The sequence below is a fragment of the Pseudoliparis swirei genome, chromosome 16 (genome assembly GCF_029220125.1).
Source record: "Pseudoliparis swirei isolate HS2019 ecotype Mariana Trench chromosome 16, NWPU_hadal_v1, whole genome shotgun sequence".
Lineage (NCBI taxonomy): Eukaryota > Metazoa > Chordata > Actinopteri > Perciformes > Liparidae > Pseudoliparis > Pseudoliparis swirei.
The window spans coordinates 12837193-12855735 of record NC_079403.1 but is presented as its reverse complement, the minus strand read 5'-3'; the positions used below and the strand labels follow the sequence as shown (position 1 = coordinate 12855735).

The following is an 18543-nucleotide window of genomic DNA, read 5'->3' as shown; positions in this document are numbered from 1 at the left end:
CCAAAACTTAAGACCCCATATACATGTGTATGTTCATTTGGAGGCAGACTCAAAGACAGCATGGAAAAGAGAACAAACATGAGCAGCGAGGAGCTTTACATTGAGTGCTCTGCTGTGACATAAGAGAATATTACAACACTGGGTGTTTGCCTTGGTGTGGCAAAGAATTATGGGGCAGCATTTCGTCAGAGATCCTTTCATCTATCATGTGACCGGCATACTAACAAAGAGATTACTGGGGGGGGGGAACCCTCAGGCTATATTTAATGTTGCTGCTGTAGCTCACTAAACAAGCTTCTAAAGACTGAGAAACAGGTTTTGAATGAAGTTGCAGTTGAAGACTAATCAGGGAACAGCAAAGTGAATCGCATTACAACAAGAGACATGAGTTAATGTTCAGGATGTTGGTAAACGCAGTGATGCAAGACTCTTGCTTTGTATGTCTTTATTTTTTGGAACAAGACAAAGTGAGCTACAGAATTAGCTACCTGTGTGTGAGGAAGAGAAACTCTCAGATGTCTTTGAAAGGGCTTGGGGAATGACATCTGATACCTCAATCCAAAAGGGTTCACAGGCGAGCATGTGATGAACCGGCGACTTTCTGTCATGCCAATGCGTATTTTTGGCAGCATCACACGACAGTCTGATCCATTTCGCCTTTACCAAATGTTTTAAGACAGATCAACATCGCAATATAGAAAACACTTCAAAACAGCTCTCTGTCGCTCAGCAGCCTCGGCTCACATTCCTGTCTGAACATAAAGGTGTTATATTTGTTACGCCCCATGTACAGCTGTCAACAAGGCCACTCAAAACATGTCCTGGACTTTTTTTTTTAAGTGCATGGAGTGCAGCAAATTATAATAACACAAAACAGAATCATCCTCTTGCAATACTTTTTATTTTATGAAATGTATTTGTACGAAAGTGTTTACTGTGTGTATATCATGTGCTGCCCTGGCAGGTGGATCAGAACCGACTGGGACATTCAAGATGTGCTGAAAGTGAGTAACCACATGATGCAAGGGGAAGAGAAAGGGCATCGGGGGAGCAAGTGTGTAAATTGGGCAACTGCTCACCACAAGTGGGAGACATCCTCAACGTCGTCTCCTCTAACCATGAGGTCATTATTTGACCCTGTCTAATGTATAAAAAGCCCCAAAACACTTAAAGCAAGCCACCATGATGATTGGATTCCATCTCTTTAAACAATACCTACACGTAATGCTCAGATCAATAAAAGAAAAATACAAAAATCATTTGAGAAAACATGTTTTATATATTTAGTTTTTCTAAACAGTGCTCAGTAAAAATCACTAACAAAATGGAATTGCGATACAGAGAGTGCACTGGCAGCACATCAAGTTGAAGAATGATATTTAATGTTATCCCACTGCTCGCCAAATATACACGAGGGACTTCGTGCAAGTGTTGCAAACCTAAATCAAATCTAGCAGCTGAACAAGGCACCAACCTTTGACAAAGGAAATACAATTTTACTTAGTTTGTCAAGAAGAAAAAGTGATGTATCATCACTTAGATAAATAATTTACCTTCATTCTTTAATCTTTACAAAAAAATGTACACTGTACACCCCCAGTCGTATTCAGTATCAGATAGAATAAATAATGTGATTCCATTCAGAGAGTAGAAAAATAGAAATACTGACAAAAAATAGAAATCTAGAAATGAGAATGAGGGGCTCAGAAAATTGTCCACTGATTTAAATATACATATATGATCTCACATCTTATTTTAATGACAAACAGTTGATTTACAAATCATGCACCATTACGCATGTTGAGAAGGAGGCTTTTCTGTGCACTGGAAAAGTAATTAAAAAAGAAACCCCACCATATTTTCAGTCCAAGAAAAAAAATGAATCAAGCATGGGAACAGTCCTTCACTTCATCTTTGCACTGATGTAAATTCAATGTAGCTTTACCGTATACTGAAGCTGTCCCGACCAAACACTCTCTCAACCACACACAACCCCAGTCTTATTATGTAAATGTATCACGCACCATCAAAGCACTCAGTAAAGAAGACATCATCTCATTCATAATTTAAAACAAATAATCTTGAACTGCCATTCAAATTCAGCTTTTTGCGGTTGATTCCACTTTGACATGATAGGCTTGTCAATAAGGAAATGTCAATATACAGTAGTTGAGCAGTGTATTAAGAGATAAGTTAGGTAACGAACAAAGGCAGAGCAAAGTAAATATTTGCTTGCCTAACATCTTATCGGGCAGTCATAAATCAAGATGAAGCAACAGGGAATACTTGGACCTTTAGTGTAAAGTGTGTCTTGTGTTGATAAAAAAGAGATAACTAAATGACAAATAAGCACAAAGATTCCTCTTCAGTTCACTGAAATGCAGTCGATCACATCCTCATTGGCATGTGGCCTTAAATTTAGTCTACAATGATTTACTTCAAGCAGGCGTTTTTTGAAAGGTGTTCGCCACTTTGGAGTGTAAAACGCCTGTGTGTGTGTGTGTGTGTGTGTGTGTGTGTGTGTGTGTGTGTGTGTGTGAGAAAGAGTCTACATGAGTCCACAGCAAGGCTCCTTTATGTTGGACTGGTCCTCCTCAGGAGCTGTGAGTTTCAGAAGAGGAGGGTCTCCGCTGGCTGGGGTGAAATATACCTGGTTTGGGGAGGCTACCTCCTCTGCACTCGGGGTCATTTGGAGCTCTGGCTGGGCCTCAGATTCTGCCACCTCGGCCGTTGATCCAGAAGGCTCCTCCTCTAAGGGAGGAGACAGCGGCGGGGGAGGTGCTGGGTACTTATTGAGCTTGGCAGCTGCCCGCTGCCGTTTCAGGTCAGCCAGTGTGTGGTGCGATTTCTCCCGAGTCATACTGTCCGCCCCCTCTCCTCCTGTCGACCCCAACCCAGCTCCAGATGCAGGGCACAGCTGGTACGAGGCGCTGCGCTCCATGAGACCCCCACCAGTCCACAGCTCTCCGGGTACAGAGGAGGCCAGCGAAACAGAGGAGTCTCCGTTACCGACACTGGACACAATCTTCCGGTCTGCAGCCTCCAGTTCCTCTAAACGTTCTGTGGCTCCAGCACCGGCAGCCTGAAACACGGAGAACATTAAAGAACACATAGAAGTGTAATCGGCTTCAACACAAAATTGTGTGGCGAATAAAAAATCCAAACTTTAATAACGGGATACATTTTCCTAAAATGCATTAAAAAGTCTACACACCAGGGTCACCAGCTCGTTGTCCGTTTGTCTGTCCTCATCGTCGTCCTGAGGCTCTGGCTGTCGGCCACGCTCCTGCCACACCATGGCCTCTTTGTGGTGCTCCCGTCGGTACAGACTGGAGCGCTCGTTGACACTGACGCGACGTACCACCTTACTGTCGAGACAAACGAGAGGAAGGGGAGCCGTAAAGATCAAGCGCTCTAACTGAGATTAGTTTTCCTGTCCTGGCTCCCTTGGGCTCTGTGGCCTCCTGTGCCCTCTCACCCTCTGCTGCCAGTACTCGAGGCTCGTCTCTGCAGGGTGCTCTTCTGCCGGTCCTGGCTCTTCATGATGGCATCATGTTTGTGCTTCAGGTCCATCAGTTTGCTTCTGACCTCTTCATCCATACACACATCTGGAAAGTGAGTAGCAGCAAAGGTTAGACACTGGAAGGTATAAATGAGAAAGAAGGCTATAAATGAGAGACATTTAGGAAATGAGTCATGATAATTAGTTCCTATTTCAGCACAGGCTACGCTTGAGAAAGTGGATTTGCATTACATAATTCAAAGTGAAAGGTACCGTAATTTACATCATTTTGTTTACGAGGCGATACAGGACTAAAGGTCTTTCTGGTCTTACCCAGAGGAGTCTCCTCCAGCAGAGACTTTGTCTCCAAACTGGCTCCATTAGCCACCAACAGCTCCACCATTTGGATCTAAGGAACAATGCAAACAACCCCATTAATGGGTAATTTCAGAGAAGTGGGAGGTTCTTCTCTTTAAGTCTGTATGCAGCACCTACTTGTCCCCAGCAGGAGGCGGCATGTAGCGGCGTCCAGCCATCAGAGTCCTTTCCCTCCACCGGCGCTCTGTGCTCGAGCAACAGTTCGGCCACCGACACGTAGCCGTTAGCCGACGCTATATGGAGCTGGGAGAGACGGTCAACATTGGTCAGTCAAGTGTTGACTTTTCAGGAGGCTCTTGAAATACACCTTGTGTCGAAGACAATGTCCAAATGCATTCAGAAAAAAAATAGAAAACTGGAGCGATTGTTGCATTTTATACTCAAATTTGAACCTGAAATGTTTTTGATGTTGACCTGTTCAAGATCTTGAATAAAAAAGAATCATAAAAATTCATGTCAAAATGTTAGACTTTGACCAGCCCTTTAACTTTGAGCAAATCCTTATGATTTTGGTTGCTTATGAATATGGTTAAAATCCCTGGCCCGTCACATCCTAATTTATAATTCTTTAATCGTCTTCATGTATACAGTAGATGTTCCTTCATCTCACCAGTGTATCTCCGTTAGCGTCCTGTGCATTCAAGTCCGCTTCGCTCTGAAGCAGAGCCCGAATGTCAGCCAGCATGGTCGACTCTTTAGCCCCTCGACATTCATCAATACGATCCTGAGTTATCCCTACACAAGAAAATAAATGCTATGAAAAAAACTACACACATTTCTGGCAATTCACTTGTACTGATGAACTGTCTGTTGTTCATGGTACTGGGATTGCTGATCGTGTGCTCCGAAGTGGGACTGCTGTATTGCTCTTCTGTTCCGTTTGTATTGCAATGTTTCTTTTCTTTTTTTTAAAGAGTAAGGAGTGTACGGTTGTGATAAACTGATCTTTTATCCCTGTAACCTGCGCAGCACTTGTGGCCTTCACCCAGGGACGACAGCTAAAAAATATCTTAACTAATATTGGTACTAAACAATAAATAAATAAATAACAGGTTGTGACTCATCTTACTGACCCTGTTCAGCCATAACCATCTCCAGCAGCTCAAGGGTGGCCTCATCTTCACAGAGGTCGTAGGGCATGTTGCCATCCGCATTAACAGCCAGCAGGTCAGCCCCACTAGAAACACACACACAGACACACACACACACACACTTCAATTCCAGTGCCAAACTGGAACACTGATGTAATCAGCCACTCAGGAATATTCATAAACTTGCAAAGTGTTTGGCAAGCCAGGCTGCATCCATATTTGCATTGTTCATGTAAAGTAGACTCCCGCCAAGAAGGCTCTTCGTCGGTTTGGTCCAGAAAAAAAATATCCTTTCTGCATTGAAGCTGAATTTATATTTTAGAAAGCAACATTTAACACAACACAGTTGCTACAAAACATATACAACGTAAAGAAACACATTCTATGGGATGAAGGATTTCTGAACGTGGGGCTGAAATTCACGGGAAAACTCACGACTGAATCAGGAGCTGCACTAATGCAGTGTGTCCACAGGTGGCAGCAGCATGCAGCGGTGTCCACAGCTCACTGTCACAGGCATTCACACAGGCGCCAGCGTCCAGCAGGCACCGCACGATCTCCACAAAGTCATCAATGCAGCACTGCGACGAGAGGGAAGATGCAGACGTATGAACATGTAGAAATGAATGTGAAGCAGAAATCAGGGATAGGCCACAACAGAAAAAAAGTATACTATAGGAAGACAAGGATGGAGAGAAATTGATTAATCCATGCAGAAGCATTTATGGAAAATAATACACTGGTTTGAGTTATATAAGAATTTGCAGACATGGCCCAGCCCTCTGCTGTGTAAACACAGAGTTTTCCAAGGGTAAGAGCAGGATCAACTGCTTTTAGAAAGAGTTCTCTGTGCTCACAAATTCTAATGAATTCATTGTACCATGTGTGTGGGTTGATTCATAAAGAGACATAAACGACAGAGAGAAAACCAGGAAGGGAGAAAAAGTCAATAGTCAGGATTTCTGTGTAGCTTTTGAATTTGTGTGTTTCAAAGGTCACGGCAAATAAAACTCAGGAATCTTGTTACGATGGTTTATTCTAGAATCAGACTATAAATGTTCAGGAAAGGAATGTAAGCTGAAGCAAGCTGCCCTCACTCTGTCCAAAAACGCCTCTTGGAACTAAAATAGTGGGAATGAATCAGTGTGTTCATGTAAACTGACTTAAGATAAGTTGCGGTTCAGACGCAATAAAGGCAAACAGTACTTAGTGAGCTGAGAGCTGTGACCGCACACACCATCAACATGCACGCTGCTCAAAAGGTGACCTGCCTCGCTAAGGTCACACAGTGTTGGTGCTAAACTATGTAGGTGCCCTCATCCCATCTATTGGAAGGCTGCAAGTGTGTGTAGCTGTGAGTGTGGGTACCGGTGTATGTTAAAACAGGTGGGCACTTAAACCCCTGAATGCTTGCAGAGGTGTGTTTACAGTAAACAGTGAGGTACTCAATGACTATAAAGGAATAATTAGGTGGGGCACACGAGCAACATATTTATTCCCTTGTCACCATATCACTGGCTTAGTTGTGCATTCTAGTAAACACAATTGGCAGTAATTGCAGGTGGCAGGCCAGTGAGGGATTGTGTCCTTGTCACTGCATTGGAGACACAGCTAGGTATGTGTGTGTGTGTTGTGTGTGTCTGTACCTGATGTAAGGCTGTCAGTCCATCCTCGTTGACCAGATCTGGGCTGACACCAGTGTTAAGAAGCTCCCTAACTAGAAGACACACACACACACACAGACACAGTCCTTCCAGATAAACGCTATACCACTTTGCACACATCTCTCTGGTCTAAATAGATGTAAGAAATTATACGGCATGCCTGTCTGTTAATGATGAACGTAGAAGCTTTGCCACTATGATTAACCTTTGACCCTGTGGCTGGCAGTAATGCCATTTAAAACCAAATGCCTCTCCTATTACAATTTAAATGTGACCTGGTCAGTAAACATTATGCATGATTCACTTCCTTTAATTCACATTTTATGGAGCACCGTGACTTCGGCTGACACGCGCTTCATACCAGGAAAGGCAACACAGCTCAAAGGAGCCAGATGCAGCGGCTGCTTTCACAGGTTAGAAGATTTGGATTGGTCTGAGGAGGATGGTCGCAGATTAGTCCCGTATAGGATAGTCCAATATCACTTCTCATCCTGTCTGGAGTTGCTTTGACTTATTTATGTTGTGTTAAATTTCTTCAGTCCAAAATATTGAAGGCTCTCTAAATGCCTTGCTTTACTCGAGTGTGTTTCTACTTACCCTCCTCCAGGTCATTGCGTGCAGTTGCGTCTAGCAGTGTGATGGACGTGGGAAATGTAACTTTGGTGGTGCGAGCCTTCTTCTTATCCGCTTTTGCCCTTGACCCTCGTGCTCCATCCTTCTCCATCTGCGCCCATCCTTTCAGCTGCTGAGTGCGGCGCTTCTGGGCGTGCTTCAGGCGTTCGGTGGCACTCAAACGCCCAACTGTGGCCATCTCAGCCAGCAGCTCGCTGTGCTCTGCTGCCATGCCTCCACAACCCGGTAAAGGACTGTCACGGTGGCTCCGCTTCTCTGTTCTTGTTTGTTTTTCTTCGTCCCAAAGGATGTTAAATAGAAAAGTTTCAGGTTCTCAAACTTCTCATATCCCCGTGTCCCTTAAAGAGGCCCTTCTGTGAGGCCAACCAGGCCTACGTTAGGGCCTATGGGAGAGCACAAACAGATACTGCTGCTTATCTGTAAATATATGAACAAGAAAAAACTCAAGCAAGCTGCAGAAATGTCCAAAGTTCGATGAAACCAAAAAGAAATTATATTGCGCAATCACGTGAAGGATATCTCCATGATTTCAGGTGTAAGCAACACAAATAATCGCTGCAATGTCTCTTTCCCATCTTTCAGATGATACAACTCTTATCGTGCCATGGGAAAAAAGGAGGGGAAAAGATGTCCAAAATATTATCATCCAAGCTGGGGATTGGTCAGTCCTCCCATCCATATCAACTGTTGGTAACTTGGCCAATGAGCCATCGAGGGAAGACAGAGACGGAGGGAAAAGATAGTGCAAGAAAGGCGGAGTCAAACTATTCTCCAGGTTGGATGCTCTGTCAGAACCTCTAATCCAAAATGGTGGTGACTGTGTCCAAGACTTTGATCCAACAGAGGGGCAAGACTTTGACAATCCATCGTGAGAATATGGTGTCAGTGGACATAAATACACAAGGTAGGAAGAACTGAAAAGGGGCCTCCGCAGGATTCACACAGGCCAACTATGCAGTGGCAGGATTCAAGTATCCCATGGTGGCGAGTAGAGACTATTCCAAAGTCAACTTGTCGTTGTTGTTGTTGTTGGTGGACTGTTTGGCTGGAAACGAATGTGTCAATGATCAGGCCCTCAATAACATCGTCTTCTGTCTACAACTGTGAGCGGAGAGAGAGAGGAGAGAAAAAGAGGCAGGGAGAGAAAAAAGTGTGAGTGCCTTGTTACAGTATAATGTGTGCACACTGCTCTCTTAATCCTGTTATCTTTAACCCCTGAGCTCCTTCCACCCACTCCCTCCTCTCCCACTCCTCTCCCGGAGGAAACCTGAGACAGTGGGACGTGTTTCATTAATGATTGACACACCATGCAGCCCGACACAACCTTTGCTGCCATTGACACACACAAGTGGGCAAGACTGATGTGGCAGAGGAGCGACTAAATATCTGGGATGTCACGAGTTTCAGTGTCACATCCCAGTGCGAGTACTAGCCCTGGCAACCTCGCTCTCGTTACCTTTCGTTAAACTTCCCAAGTAACTCACCTGGGCTCACACGCACTCTGCTCTTTCCAAGCAACTCATTTATTATTTAGGCCTGGGCTTGTGAGCGCTGAGAGGAAGGTCAACTAAAGGCACTCAGTGAGATAGAGAGAGTGACTGACAAGACAGTAGTCCTGGGCCACAGAGCCTCTGCAGCCAGCGGCCAAGTACCTGAGAAGGTGGGTGAACCCCATCGCTCGATGAATCAGCTGATATATATATGTATGTAAATACATATATACACAAAGACATTATTAGACTTAACTGTGGTTCGTAAATCATTAGTAAATCATTTATTAATGGTTTATAGACCAGCTATAACCCATAATGACACTTGTGGGTTGCCTAGTTGAGAAGATTCCCTCTGGCTGCTGTTTACCCTTTCTGTTTGGTAAAAGGAGGGTTATTAATCTATTCATATACATTTGTGGAGTGAATACATTTATTGTATTAGTTATTCTCTGCATGTTCCAGAAGTTGTGCAGGTCACTGAATGTTTTTTATCTGATTAAATAAACTACTACTGTAAAAAGTGCATCAAGTGTCCTGCTGGAGGAGGATTAACAGCCGACAACGGGACTTATTCACAATCCAGCAACCACAAATCCTCTTATTCATTTATGGCTTATAACGCTTATAACTGATTCATAGAGCAGTATATTAACCATGAGCTCCACATTATAAACCCTTTGTAAAAAAGTACTCAAACATATGACACACTTACGACTTGAAGAATAACAGTGTATCTAACAGACTATCTGCAGCATAACTACCAAGTAGTGTAAGCCACGTCAGGAACAGAGGCTATCTCTCTTATTAACATGCACTCAGAGAGAACAACCAGTCAGTTCCCACTAGGCCCATTTCCTTGCCAACTAAAATCTCAATAGTTCTTGCCCTGAGGAAAGGCATACTTTAGTCATTTGTTCCTTGACTATGCCGTCATACTATTTTTAGGATAGCTAACCTCTCACCCTTTGTCACGAGCTACAATGTAAGGATTTCCTTAGATTGAGGTAATAAGCTTAACTCTCCCTCTTAGACTTCGGGCCACAACACGGATCATTCATTCAAACAATACACACATGAACATGGACTTGGAACAGGGTCAAAACATGCTAGGTTCATTTATAATGCCAATAATCCATCGGGTGATTCACAAGTCTTCCTCCTTCAGGGAAAAAAAGTGTCCAAAGTCCATGTTCTTGTTAAATGGTCAACGGGAAAGAAACAAAACTCGGAAGGAACAATAATGGCGAGGTCTAGTAGCTTAATCTATTTTTGGTGTTTTCAGCCCGTTAACAAATGAAAAAGGGAACATGTGTTGTGGTATTTTAGGGGCTTAAATTAAAAGGGAGAAAGGATTGGAGAAATCCTTGCAGGAACTTAACTGCTGTATTAGTGCGGTAATACCTAACACAATCTGAAAGATCAGTGGAATAAATATCTCAATCTTAAACGTTAGTATTGTGTGCCTCACAAATAAAACTCATTTGTGAAGAGTTAATACTCACAAGGCTGCATCTGACTCACATTCCAGATGACTCAGACATTATTAGTATTAATCCTGTGAAATGCAGTGGAGGCAAAATGGCATGAAGAAAGATTGGGAAATCTGCACGTTACAATACAGCTTCTTAATTAATCTGTTGCTATGTGCAAACTAGAAGCTTCATAAGGTGATTACAAGTTCATAGTATTGTTTGACTGGAGTCCACTAACAGTTCACATGGAAATGCTAAGACAAACAAGCAGAATCATAATCATTGCGGGGTCTGGTTTGATGGCCTTGATTTGGATTTATAATATTACCTTCATTGGAATTCTGTAACATTCTGGGAGACGTGAACAAGATTTCTGAGTTATAAATCTACCATGAACTCGCTACAAATTCACAATTATGAATATGGCAGCTTGCAGCTGACAGTTTGGGCCACACACTGAGCGGCATCGGCATCCATCTACTTTTCTTTTAGCACCAATCAGTGATCAGGTTGTTTTACTGTGTTTCCGCCCGGCAGCGTTGTGCCTCACCTGACTGCAGGATCTGTGCAGACGCGATAGAGCTTGAAGTCCAATACGTACTGTACTTAAAAATATATGACCTGTGAAGACATAGCTTTTCTAGAATCTTAAGGTCAATGGTACTTCTGTGTATTGTTAGATCAGAGACTTTAGTGCTCCTTTAAAACAGGAAAACAAAGTGAAGCTGTAGTTGGTGAGAAGTCATTTACATTTAAACTCATTTCTGGCCAGTGTTAAAGGTATCGGCATATTCAAAAGCCCACCACCAACGAACACAGACCTTTTCTATCTGTCTATTGCTAGTGTCTGAATATCATCTGTCAAACAATCTTAGTCTTGATTCATTTGACAACGTGTTTCTTAATGGACCCCAATAGACCCTTTAGGAGCCAAGTAGATTTTACCTGTTGATATATGCTGCTACATTAGAAGTGCATCCAGCTTTGCTGAATGGTGGTATATAAAAACACATGATCAGTCTTTAGTTATGTTGGTGGCAATAAGAATTAATCATGATATTTACACATTAGTACAAAAAACAAAAACAAAAACTGTAAAGAAACATGCACACTTTACATATAGTCCAACTTTGACACACACACACACGCACACACACACACAGATGCAAAGTGACACAGATGCTCTCATTCATTACACATTTACATGAAAACGCACACTCAGGGCATAGTACAATGTCTCCTGATAAGCCGTCTTGGCAGAGCGAGATGAACACTTCAAATCTCGGCCCAAACCAATCAGTGCAGGGTATCGAGGGAATGGAGCTGAACAGAGCCTCAGACAGCACGATGTGTACTGCTCCAGGGACACAAACAAAAAAAGACACATCATGTTCCACCAAGAACACAGGTCCAAATAAATATTTGCGTTTTATGTCATACCACTAGGTTCACCCAATCCTACAAGCCGGGCATCATTCTCATCATCACACGATGACACTGGCTCGGCTTACAGACACTGGAGTAGAGATTAGTATGCCACAGGACTCGAGGATCTAAATATGAACCACACACTTTCATTGATCCAACGGGCTGTAACCCAGGATGTTCACCTTTAAACAAATCCTGACACAAAATATTAGCTGAATGTATCCAGATATGATCAAATACGTGTGGCTATTTTTATGGTAATGATGCATCTCACCATAGTGAACAACTGAAGGGGGTACATGATAAGGGGAAATTAGCTACTTGGAATATTTATTTTTTACATTGAATAAATTTATTCAAATGGGAATAACCAAATGAGCCTGGAAGCCTAGTACTTCAGTCACCGCTCCTCCTTTTTTGGGCTCCGTCTGAGTAAACCAATACTTAACACAAGTGTTTGCATCAAACGGGCCATGTGGTCTTATTTTTAAATTGACCCTCTCTTAACTATAACCCTTCAGTTCAGTGTATGCTTTAGAGGCTGAAAGTGGAGAGAGCTCTGGAAGTAGCCTCGTGGGGTTGGAGTTGTGGGCCATCATTTGGAGAAAGAAACTAAACAAAGTAAAAGCCAGGGTGTGGTGAAAAAAAGAAAAGTGCCTTGGAGATCCTCTCAGCATGAGATTGTTGTCCTGCTCTGACAGACGAGCAGCTCAGTCAGTCTCAGCCGGCTGTCTGGCACTAATCAGCCTGCTGTCCCTCACTTATCAGCAGCCAAATAGGAGCAGGAATGACAGATTGACAGCTTCTGGGTACATTCGGGTACGTCCCATTCAAAGGTCAAACACAATGTCAGGACGAACGATTTTGATCATTGCGATACGTTACATGATATTAGAAAAGATGATGACTTTTTACATCACCAGTCTCATTTCATTGACAAGCATATTTAAATGAATATGGTTTGAAGCACAACAATATTCAATTTTAAAATGGTAATTTCACACATTTGGCTTTCAACAAATATTGTGACTCTTGCTATTTGAAAATTGCATTTTGCCTATATTGCGAACCAGATACAAATTTGATTAACTGTGTGGCCCTAACGAATACTGTGGAATTCTACATCAATTAGGCCGAAATGGCTATTACTACACTAACAACGAACAAGTGGCTCCCAGTAAAATCAAGAATCACTTTTAAAATTCTTCTCTTAACGTACAAAGCCTTGATTGGTGATGCACCATCATATCTTAAGGAGCTTGTAGTACCATATTGCCCCACTAGAGAGCTACGCTCACTAAATGCGGGACTACTTGTAGTTCCTAGAGTCTTAAAAAGTAGAATGGGAGCCAGAGCCTTTAGTTATCAAGCTCCTCTTTTATGGAACCAGCTTCCAATTTCAGTCCGGGAGGCAGACACAGTCACCTCGTTTAAGAGTAGACTGAAGACTTTCCTCTTGACAGAGCTTATAGTTAGGGCTGAATCAGGTTCACCTGGTCCAGCCCTTGATATGCTGCTATAGGCTTATAGCTGCCGGGGACGTTTTAGGATGCACTGAGTACCTATCTCCTCTTTTTCTCTCCTTAGGATGAATTTTCATCTCTCATTACACGTTACTAACTCTGCTTTCTCCCGAGTCCTTTTGACTCCACGTCTCATGGGGTCATCGGACCCTATGAGCCGACATAGATCCTATCTGCCTGATGGATCATTGAGGTCTGGGTCGTGGAATTCCTGCTCCTGACTACGCCACTGTCCTGTTGAGACTCCGCCCACTGTTGAGACTCCGCCCACTCCTCCTCCCCACCGCCATCTGCCTGATGGATCGTGGAGGTCTCCATCGTGGAATATGCCTACTATGAACTATTCATACACTCTGTCATATTCATTGAATGTGTTTTAACTCTAAATCTGTCCTTCTGGTCACATGACATCTATTGCACCTGTCCATCCTGGAGAGGGATCCTCCTCTGTTGCTCTCCTGAAGGTTTCTTCCCTTTTTTCCCCCTGAAGGGTTATTTGGGAGTTTTTCCTGGTCCGATGTGAGGTTTTGGGGCAGGGATGTCTATGTGTACAGATTGTAAAGCACTCCGAGACAAATTTGTAATTTGTGAAATTGGGCTATACAAATAAACTGAATTGAACAACAGGTAGTTCAATCAATTAAATATTGAATGGAAAAAAAATACAGTAAAAATGAACACCAACTTTTCTGCGATGTTGTGATCTCAACTCATACATCTCTCTGTATCCTGCAAATCTAGCTCAGTCTGCATCCTAACAGGTCGATTGAGAACTTATGGTGATGCAGCAACCGGACTTGAGGAAGCTTCTTATTCGGTGGTTTTATAAATTAATCCCCTGTACACATGGTGGGTAAACAGTGTAAGAGCCTTGTGATTACATCTATTGCATCTGTCCATCCTGGAGAGGGATCCTCCTCTGTTGCTCTCCTCCAGGTTTCTTCCCTTTTTTTCCCCCTGAAGGGTTATTTGGGAGTTTTTCCTGGTCCGATGTGAGGTTTTGGGGCAGAGATGTCTATGTGTACAGATTGTAAAGCACTCCGAGACAAATTTGTAATTTGTGAAATTGGGCTATACAAATAAACTGAATTGAATTGAATTGATTCTCTGAGTCAGGCAGAGCCCAGACAGATGGGAAAGGAGACGGTGAGATCACTGATATTTTACCAACTCTGGCCTGACAGAGCGCGCACGCACACACACACACACACACACAACTAAAACAGTTCTGCGTTTGGAAAACTGTCCCTACATCAATCTAACATTTGTCTGCTATTTCCATGTTGTGATCTAACAGGAAGGGCCGTCTACACCTGCTGAAGAACATACACGTTCATTCAACAGCTGGAATGAATAGAGCAGTATGAACACACACACACACACACACACGCACACACACAAACTGAAGCTCATACATTCATCCAGTGGGTGGCACCTAAGTTTTAAACACTTGCGACTGAACTTACAAGAACACAAGAGAACAGACACAGCTAAAACTCCTGCTCAGCCTTAAATCTCCACTGGAAATAGGCCATCAGCGCGATGTGCATCATTCATGGTTTGCCATCATGGAATGACATTGCTCAGCTGTTGTGTACGACCGCCAGCCCGGTGTGAGATTTGATGTGACCTGCGGCACCATCCTGTTGGTTGGCGCAAACAATGCTGAGTCAATGCAGCTTGACGCTTTGTGACCGATCCCGCCGACAATCTGAACCAATGCCAGGGGACCTGAACTGCCTGCCGAATAATCAGAAAGGTTGTTTTGAACCATTAATGTGCAACTTAAAAAATAAAGGAAGTGGCACTTCTATTATTAGCTGTAAGTGGAAGAAAAGCATTTGAAGAGGACACCTTGGGTTCCCCGGCATTTCTTTGCTACTTTCTGACAGTTTGGAGACCAAAACTATTACAAATGGATCAATTCATAGGAAAAAATAATCTGCAATAATCTGCAAAACTGCAACCCTCCCGGGGAAATACTGCAATAGAGCGTGGGAGGGGGATCTACTTGAGAAGAGGTGGTTACATCGTGGTCCTGTCATGTGTTATAGTTTAAGCTGCTCCTTATAATCACTCAGAAATGCCAGTTATGCCACAGAGTAGCCAGAGAGCAAGTGGCCATGGGGTGGGTGGGGGGGGGGGGACAGTGTGCATTTGTGGTGGAGTTTTACATAAGTATATAGATATATGTAAATATATCTATATATAGATAGGTAGATCCATCCTGAGACATATTGACAAACATACAAAGGGTCAAAGCTTTTTCTGGAGGACAGGATATGGAAGGAGAGGACTAGAGGATGTGGAGGAAAGAATGTGAGGGAGATAGAGCAGGGTACAAGGAGGAAGGATGGGGAGGAGGCAGACAGACTAGCCTACTTTTAACTCCTCTGACAGCTCCGAAGCAGGAAGTAGGGTCGCGTCATGCAGGCACAGAGTTGGAGCGGATATTAGGCATAAAGAATATTTCAATGGAGACCATGGGATGAGATGATGTGACATCCACCTGCAGAATCTCTCACATTTAGACCCCCGTGGTGGTAAAGAAATGCCTCGGTAAAAACAGATGAGGGGGAGTTATGCACCAGAGAAGGAATGTAACACAGAGCCAAACCTTAGCAAATACTGTTTGACCTTTAAAGACTTGCTCTGGTAATTTGACATGTTGAAATAATCTTATCACAAAGAAAAGAATATATATATATATATGATGTCAAAGAAACATTTTTATTATAACTAACTCAAGTCACTCACTGGGTTCAGGTCTTCGTCTCTCCACAGTATCAAATAAAACCACAATGGCAGATGCACACAGTGGATCTGCATTTGTTGTAACACTGAATTACAGTGTTGAAATATAATCAAACCTTTTAAGATCCTTCTAGATCTTTGACAATATGCAGGGCTCTCTGTATTTGTGTCTGTCTGTGTGTGTGTGTGTGTGTGTGTGCGCGCGTGTGCTAACATGCTATGTATCAAGAGGCCTCGAAGCTAAACTGAAACCTGCACATATTTGACCATACATACCAAGGAAGTGCTATGGAAAATGAACTTTGACCACACTTATGAGCAACACCACAAGTTGATGTTTTTTTTACCACAGCCAAAACCTCACAGATAATGACAAATGATAATGACAAATGACTGTGACTATTAACTGCTTATCAACATAAATACACTTTTATTATCGTATTACTTGATTCGGTCTGATCAAATAATTGTTTCCACCTGGAGCCCCGGACGGACCCATTTGACATTGAACTACGCGCTGCAGCTCGGACTATAGAGGCCATACAGATGTGCCTGATCGTAATACAAATAATGAGCCTTTGCGTTCGTTAGATTCGCTAACGTTTGATATTAATGTGTGAACTTAAAGCAAAACTACCTGTAGCTTTTACTTTAAAAGTTACAGTCGATGCAGTCACTGTAAATGGCTTTACACATTTTAAAAAGCAACTGCGGCCGGCGCATTAGCAGTGGCGAGTAGAGGATTAACCGCGAGCAGCAGTTTATGACGCTGCCCTCCGGAGCGGTGCGCACACGGCTCAACAGGTGGCTGACAGGTGAGGGAAACAGTTCATTTAAGATACCTGGTTTTGTTCACCGCGGCCAGGTGCGGATACAACTTCACATCGGCGAGTCCATCCAAACTGGGGAGACTATGGCTTTCAAAAGAAATGGTCGTTGAGCCGCGACAGCAGTCGGTCGTGTGAGATGTTGTGTCACGCTAACGTTACCGTAGCCTCGGGTTAGCTTACCGAGCAGCTAACACAACTTACACGACAACCAGAGTTGACCGAGTTAAAAGGTTCCGCGCACCCGGTTGACAGTTTAGTTTGACTGACGCAAGTTAAACTGAGCAGGTCGTACGACGTCGACGTGAAAAGTGATGGACACCAATGTGCCGCCAGCTTACCTGTCAGCCGGAGCGCCTGTGCGGGTCCGTCGCTGTGTAACTGAATCAGCTGCCGTCCCCTTTGGCTCCAGGAGAAATAAATGCTTCACCATAACAACCGGACCTGCTCTCTCTCTCTCGCTCTCTCCTCCCTGCAGGACGCACTCTCCACCAGGGGGCGCCACAAGTCTGCAAACTGTGTGTTGCTTCTCAATGACGCATCCACTCAGGCCAGTCTTCTGTTGCACTTCTCAACACCAGAGCGATATGGTCCTTCACATTTACACATCGCGTGAAATAGACAACGCCAAAGATCTCAGGGAATGGTCAACCATAGAAACAAAAATAAAAGTTATTAAAAATGCCAGCCTGTACAGGGGTTTCAGAATCGGAATAAGATTTAGAATAAGAATGTTAATCGGAATTAGAATCAGAATTCGAATCAGGATCAGAACTATTTATTGCCAAGTAAATTACACATACGGAATTTGACTCGGGAAAGAGTGCATAACAATAAACAAACTAAAAACAAAATGCAATAGCATGAGACATAGTACACAATTTAATTACCAGACATTAGTTAAAGCATCAAATAGGTATCATGGAACCAAACCTTATAAGTAAAGTGCTGCATCACTAAATAACTAAAAGAGGGTAAGCAGTAGTCAAGATGAGAGAAAAATCTGTTGTGGAATTGCTCAACTTTTAGGGGGAGGGAGTAATAGTTTGATTTGGGCAAATATTAATGTGCATACTTAAAAAAAACCCAGTCTGAATGTTTTAAGTGAGCTGTCACTGGTGAGACTGTGGATCCCTTTTCCCTTTCCTCATCCCAGATGGAGCTGGCATTGCAACCATATCCAACAACATAGCACTTTGCTGCAGTATCACACCTGACATGTAGGTATTTAGTGTGTATTAGTGTGACAGAATAATATAATATAAATATTTTCAAGTACAATTATCAGACATTACAGATGGACATGACACGTTGGTGCAAGGAAGTAATGTAATGGATATAGCGGAGAATGTGAGGAGGAGAAGAAGACCATTTCTGATGCGTGTTTATTTTGTATCTTCCGATATCACAAACTACAAATTTGCCTCAAAGGGCTTTACAGTGTGTACGACATCCTTGTCCCAGGACCTCACATCGGATCAGGTTAAACTCCCAAGAAATAGAAAAAAACCTTTAATGGAGAAAAAGGGGAAGAAACCTTCAGGAGAGCAACAGGAGGATCCCTCTCCCCGGAAGGACAGAAACAATAGATGTCATGTGTACAGAAGGAAGTGTGACAGAGTTATGCTTCCTTCTGTACACATGACATCTATTGCTGAAATAGTACTATAGCCTGCATAATGTTAAAATGAAAGTAGCTGTACTACTGGAAATTGTGGTACAACAAAGAATGCCTTGGATGTATTTGTGTGCATAAACATGTTTGTCACAGAGTTCAT

General features: G+C 43.0%; 1 protein-coding gene across 3 annotated transcripts; it reads right to left on the bottom strand.

Annotated features, from left to right (window-relative positions):
* Positions 1–1256: 1256 nt before the first annotated feature.
* On the bottom strand, positions 1257–18337 carry ppp1r16a (protein phosphatase 1, regulatory subunit 16A). Of its 3 annotated transcripts, none has more exons than XM_056434303.1 (11): positions 17107–18337; positions 7233–8369; positions 6618–6688; positions 5407–5552; positions 4954–5057; positions 4491–4615; positions 3998–4123; positions 3836–3911; positions 3479–3608; positions 3215–3368; positions 1257–3082 (listed from the first exon to the last, which is right to left on the bottom strand). In XM_056434303.1, exons 2-11 carry the CDS (start codon positions 7477–7479, stop codon positions 2549–2551), a joined length of 1713 nt encoding a protein of 570 aa, XP_056290278.1. In that variant the 5' UTR covers positions 7480–8369; positions 17107–18337; the 3' UTR covers positions 1257–2548. The 3 variants fall into 3 exon arrangements, with proteins under 3 accessions (XP_056290278.1, XP_056290279.1, XP_056290280.1); XM_056434304.1 differs by lacking the exon at positions 17107–18337 and adding an exon at positions 14651–14668; XM_056434305.1 differs by lacking the exons at positions 6618–6688; positions 17107–18337 and having other exon boundaries at positions 7233–7337.
* Between the last annotated feature and the right edge of the window lie 206 nt (positions 18338–18543).

Excerpts from the sequence above, each read along its gene's own strand:
- ppp1r16a (XM_056434303.1), bottom strand. The coding sequence starts at position 7,479 with ATGGCAGCAGAGCACAGCGAGCTGCTGGCTGAGATGGCCACAGTTGGG. Across the intron at positions 5,553-6,617 it reads GACTGACAGCCTTACATCAG|TGCTGCATTGATGACTTTGT; the intron begins GTACAGACACAC and ends CTCTCGTCGCAG. Across the intron at positions 3,369-3,478 it reads TCGAGTACTGGCAGCAGAGG|TAAGGTGGTACGTCGCGTCA; the intron begins GTGAGAGGGCAC and ends TTGTCTCGACAG.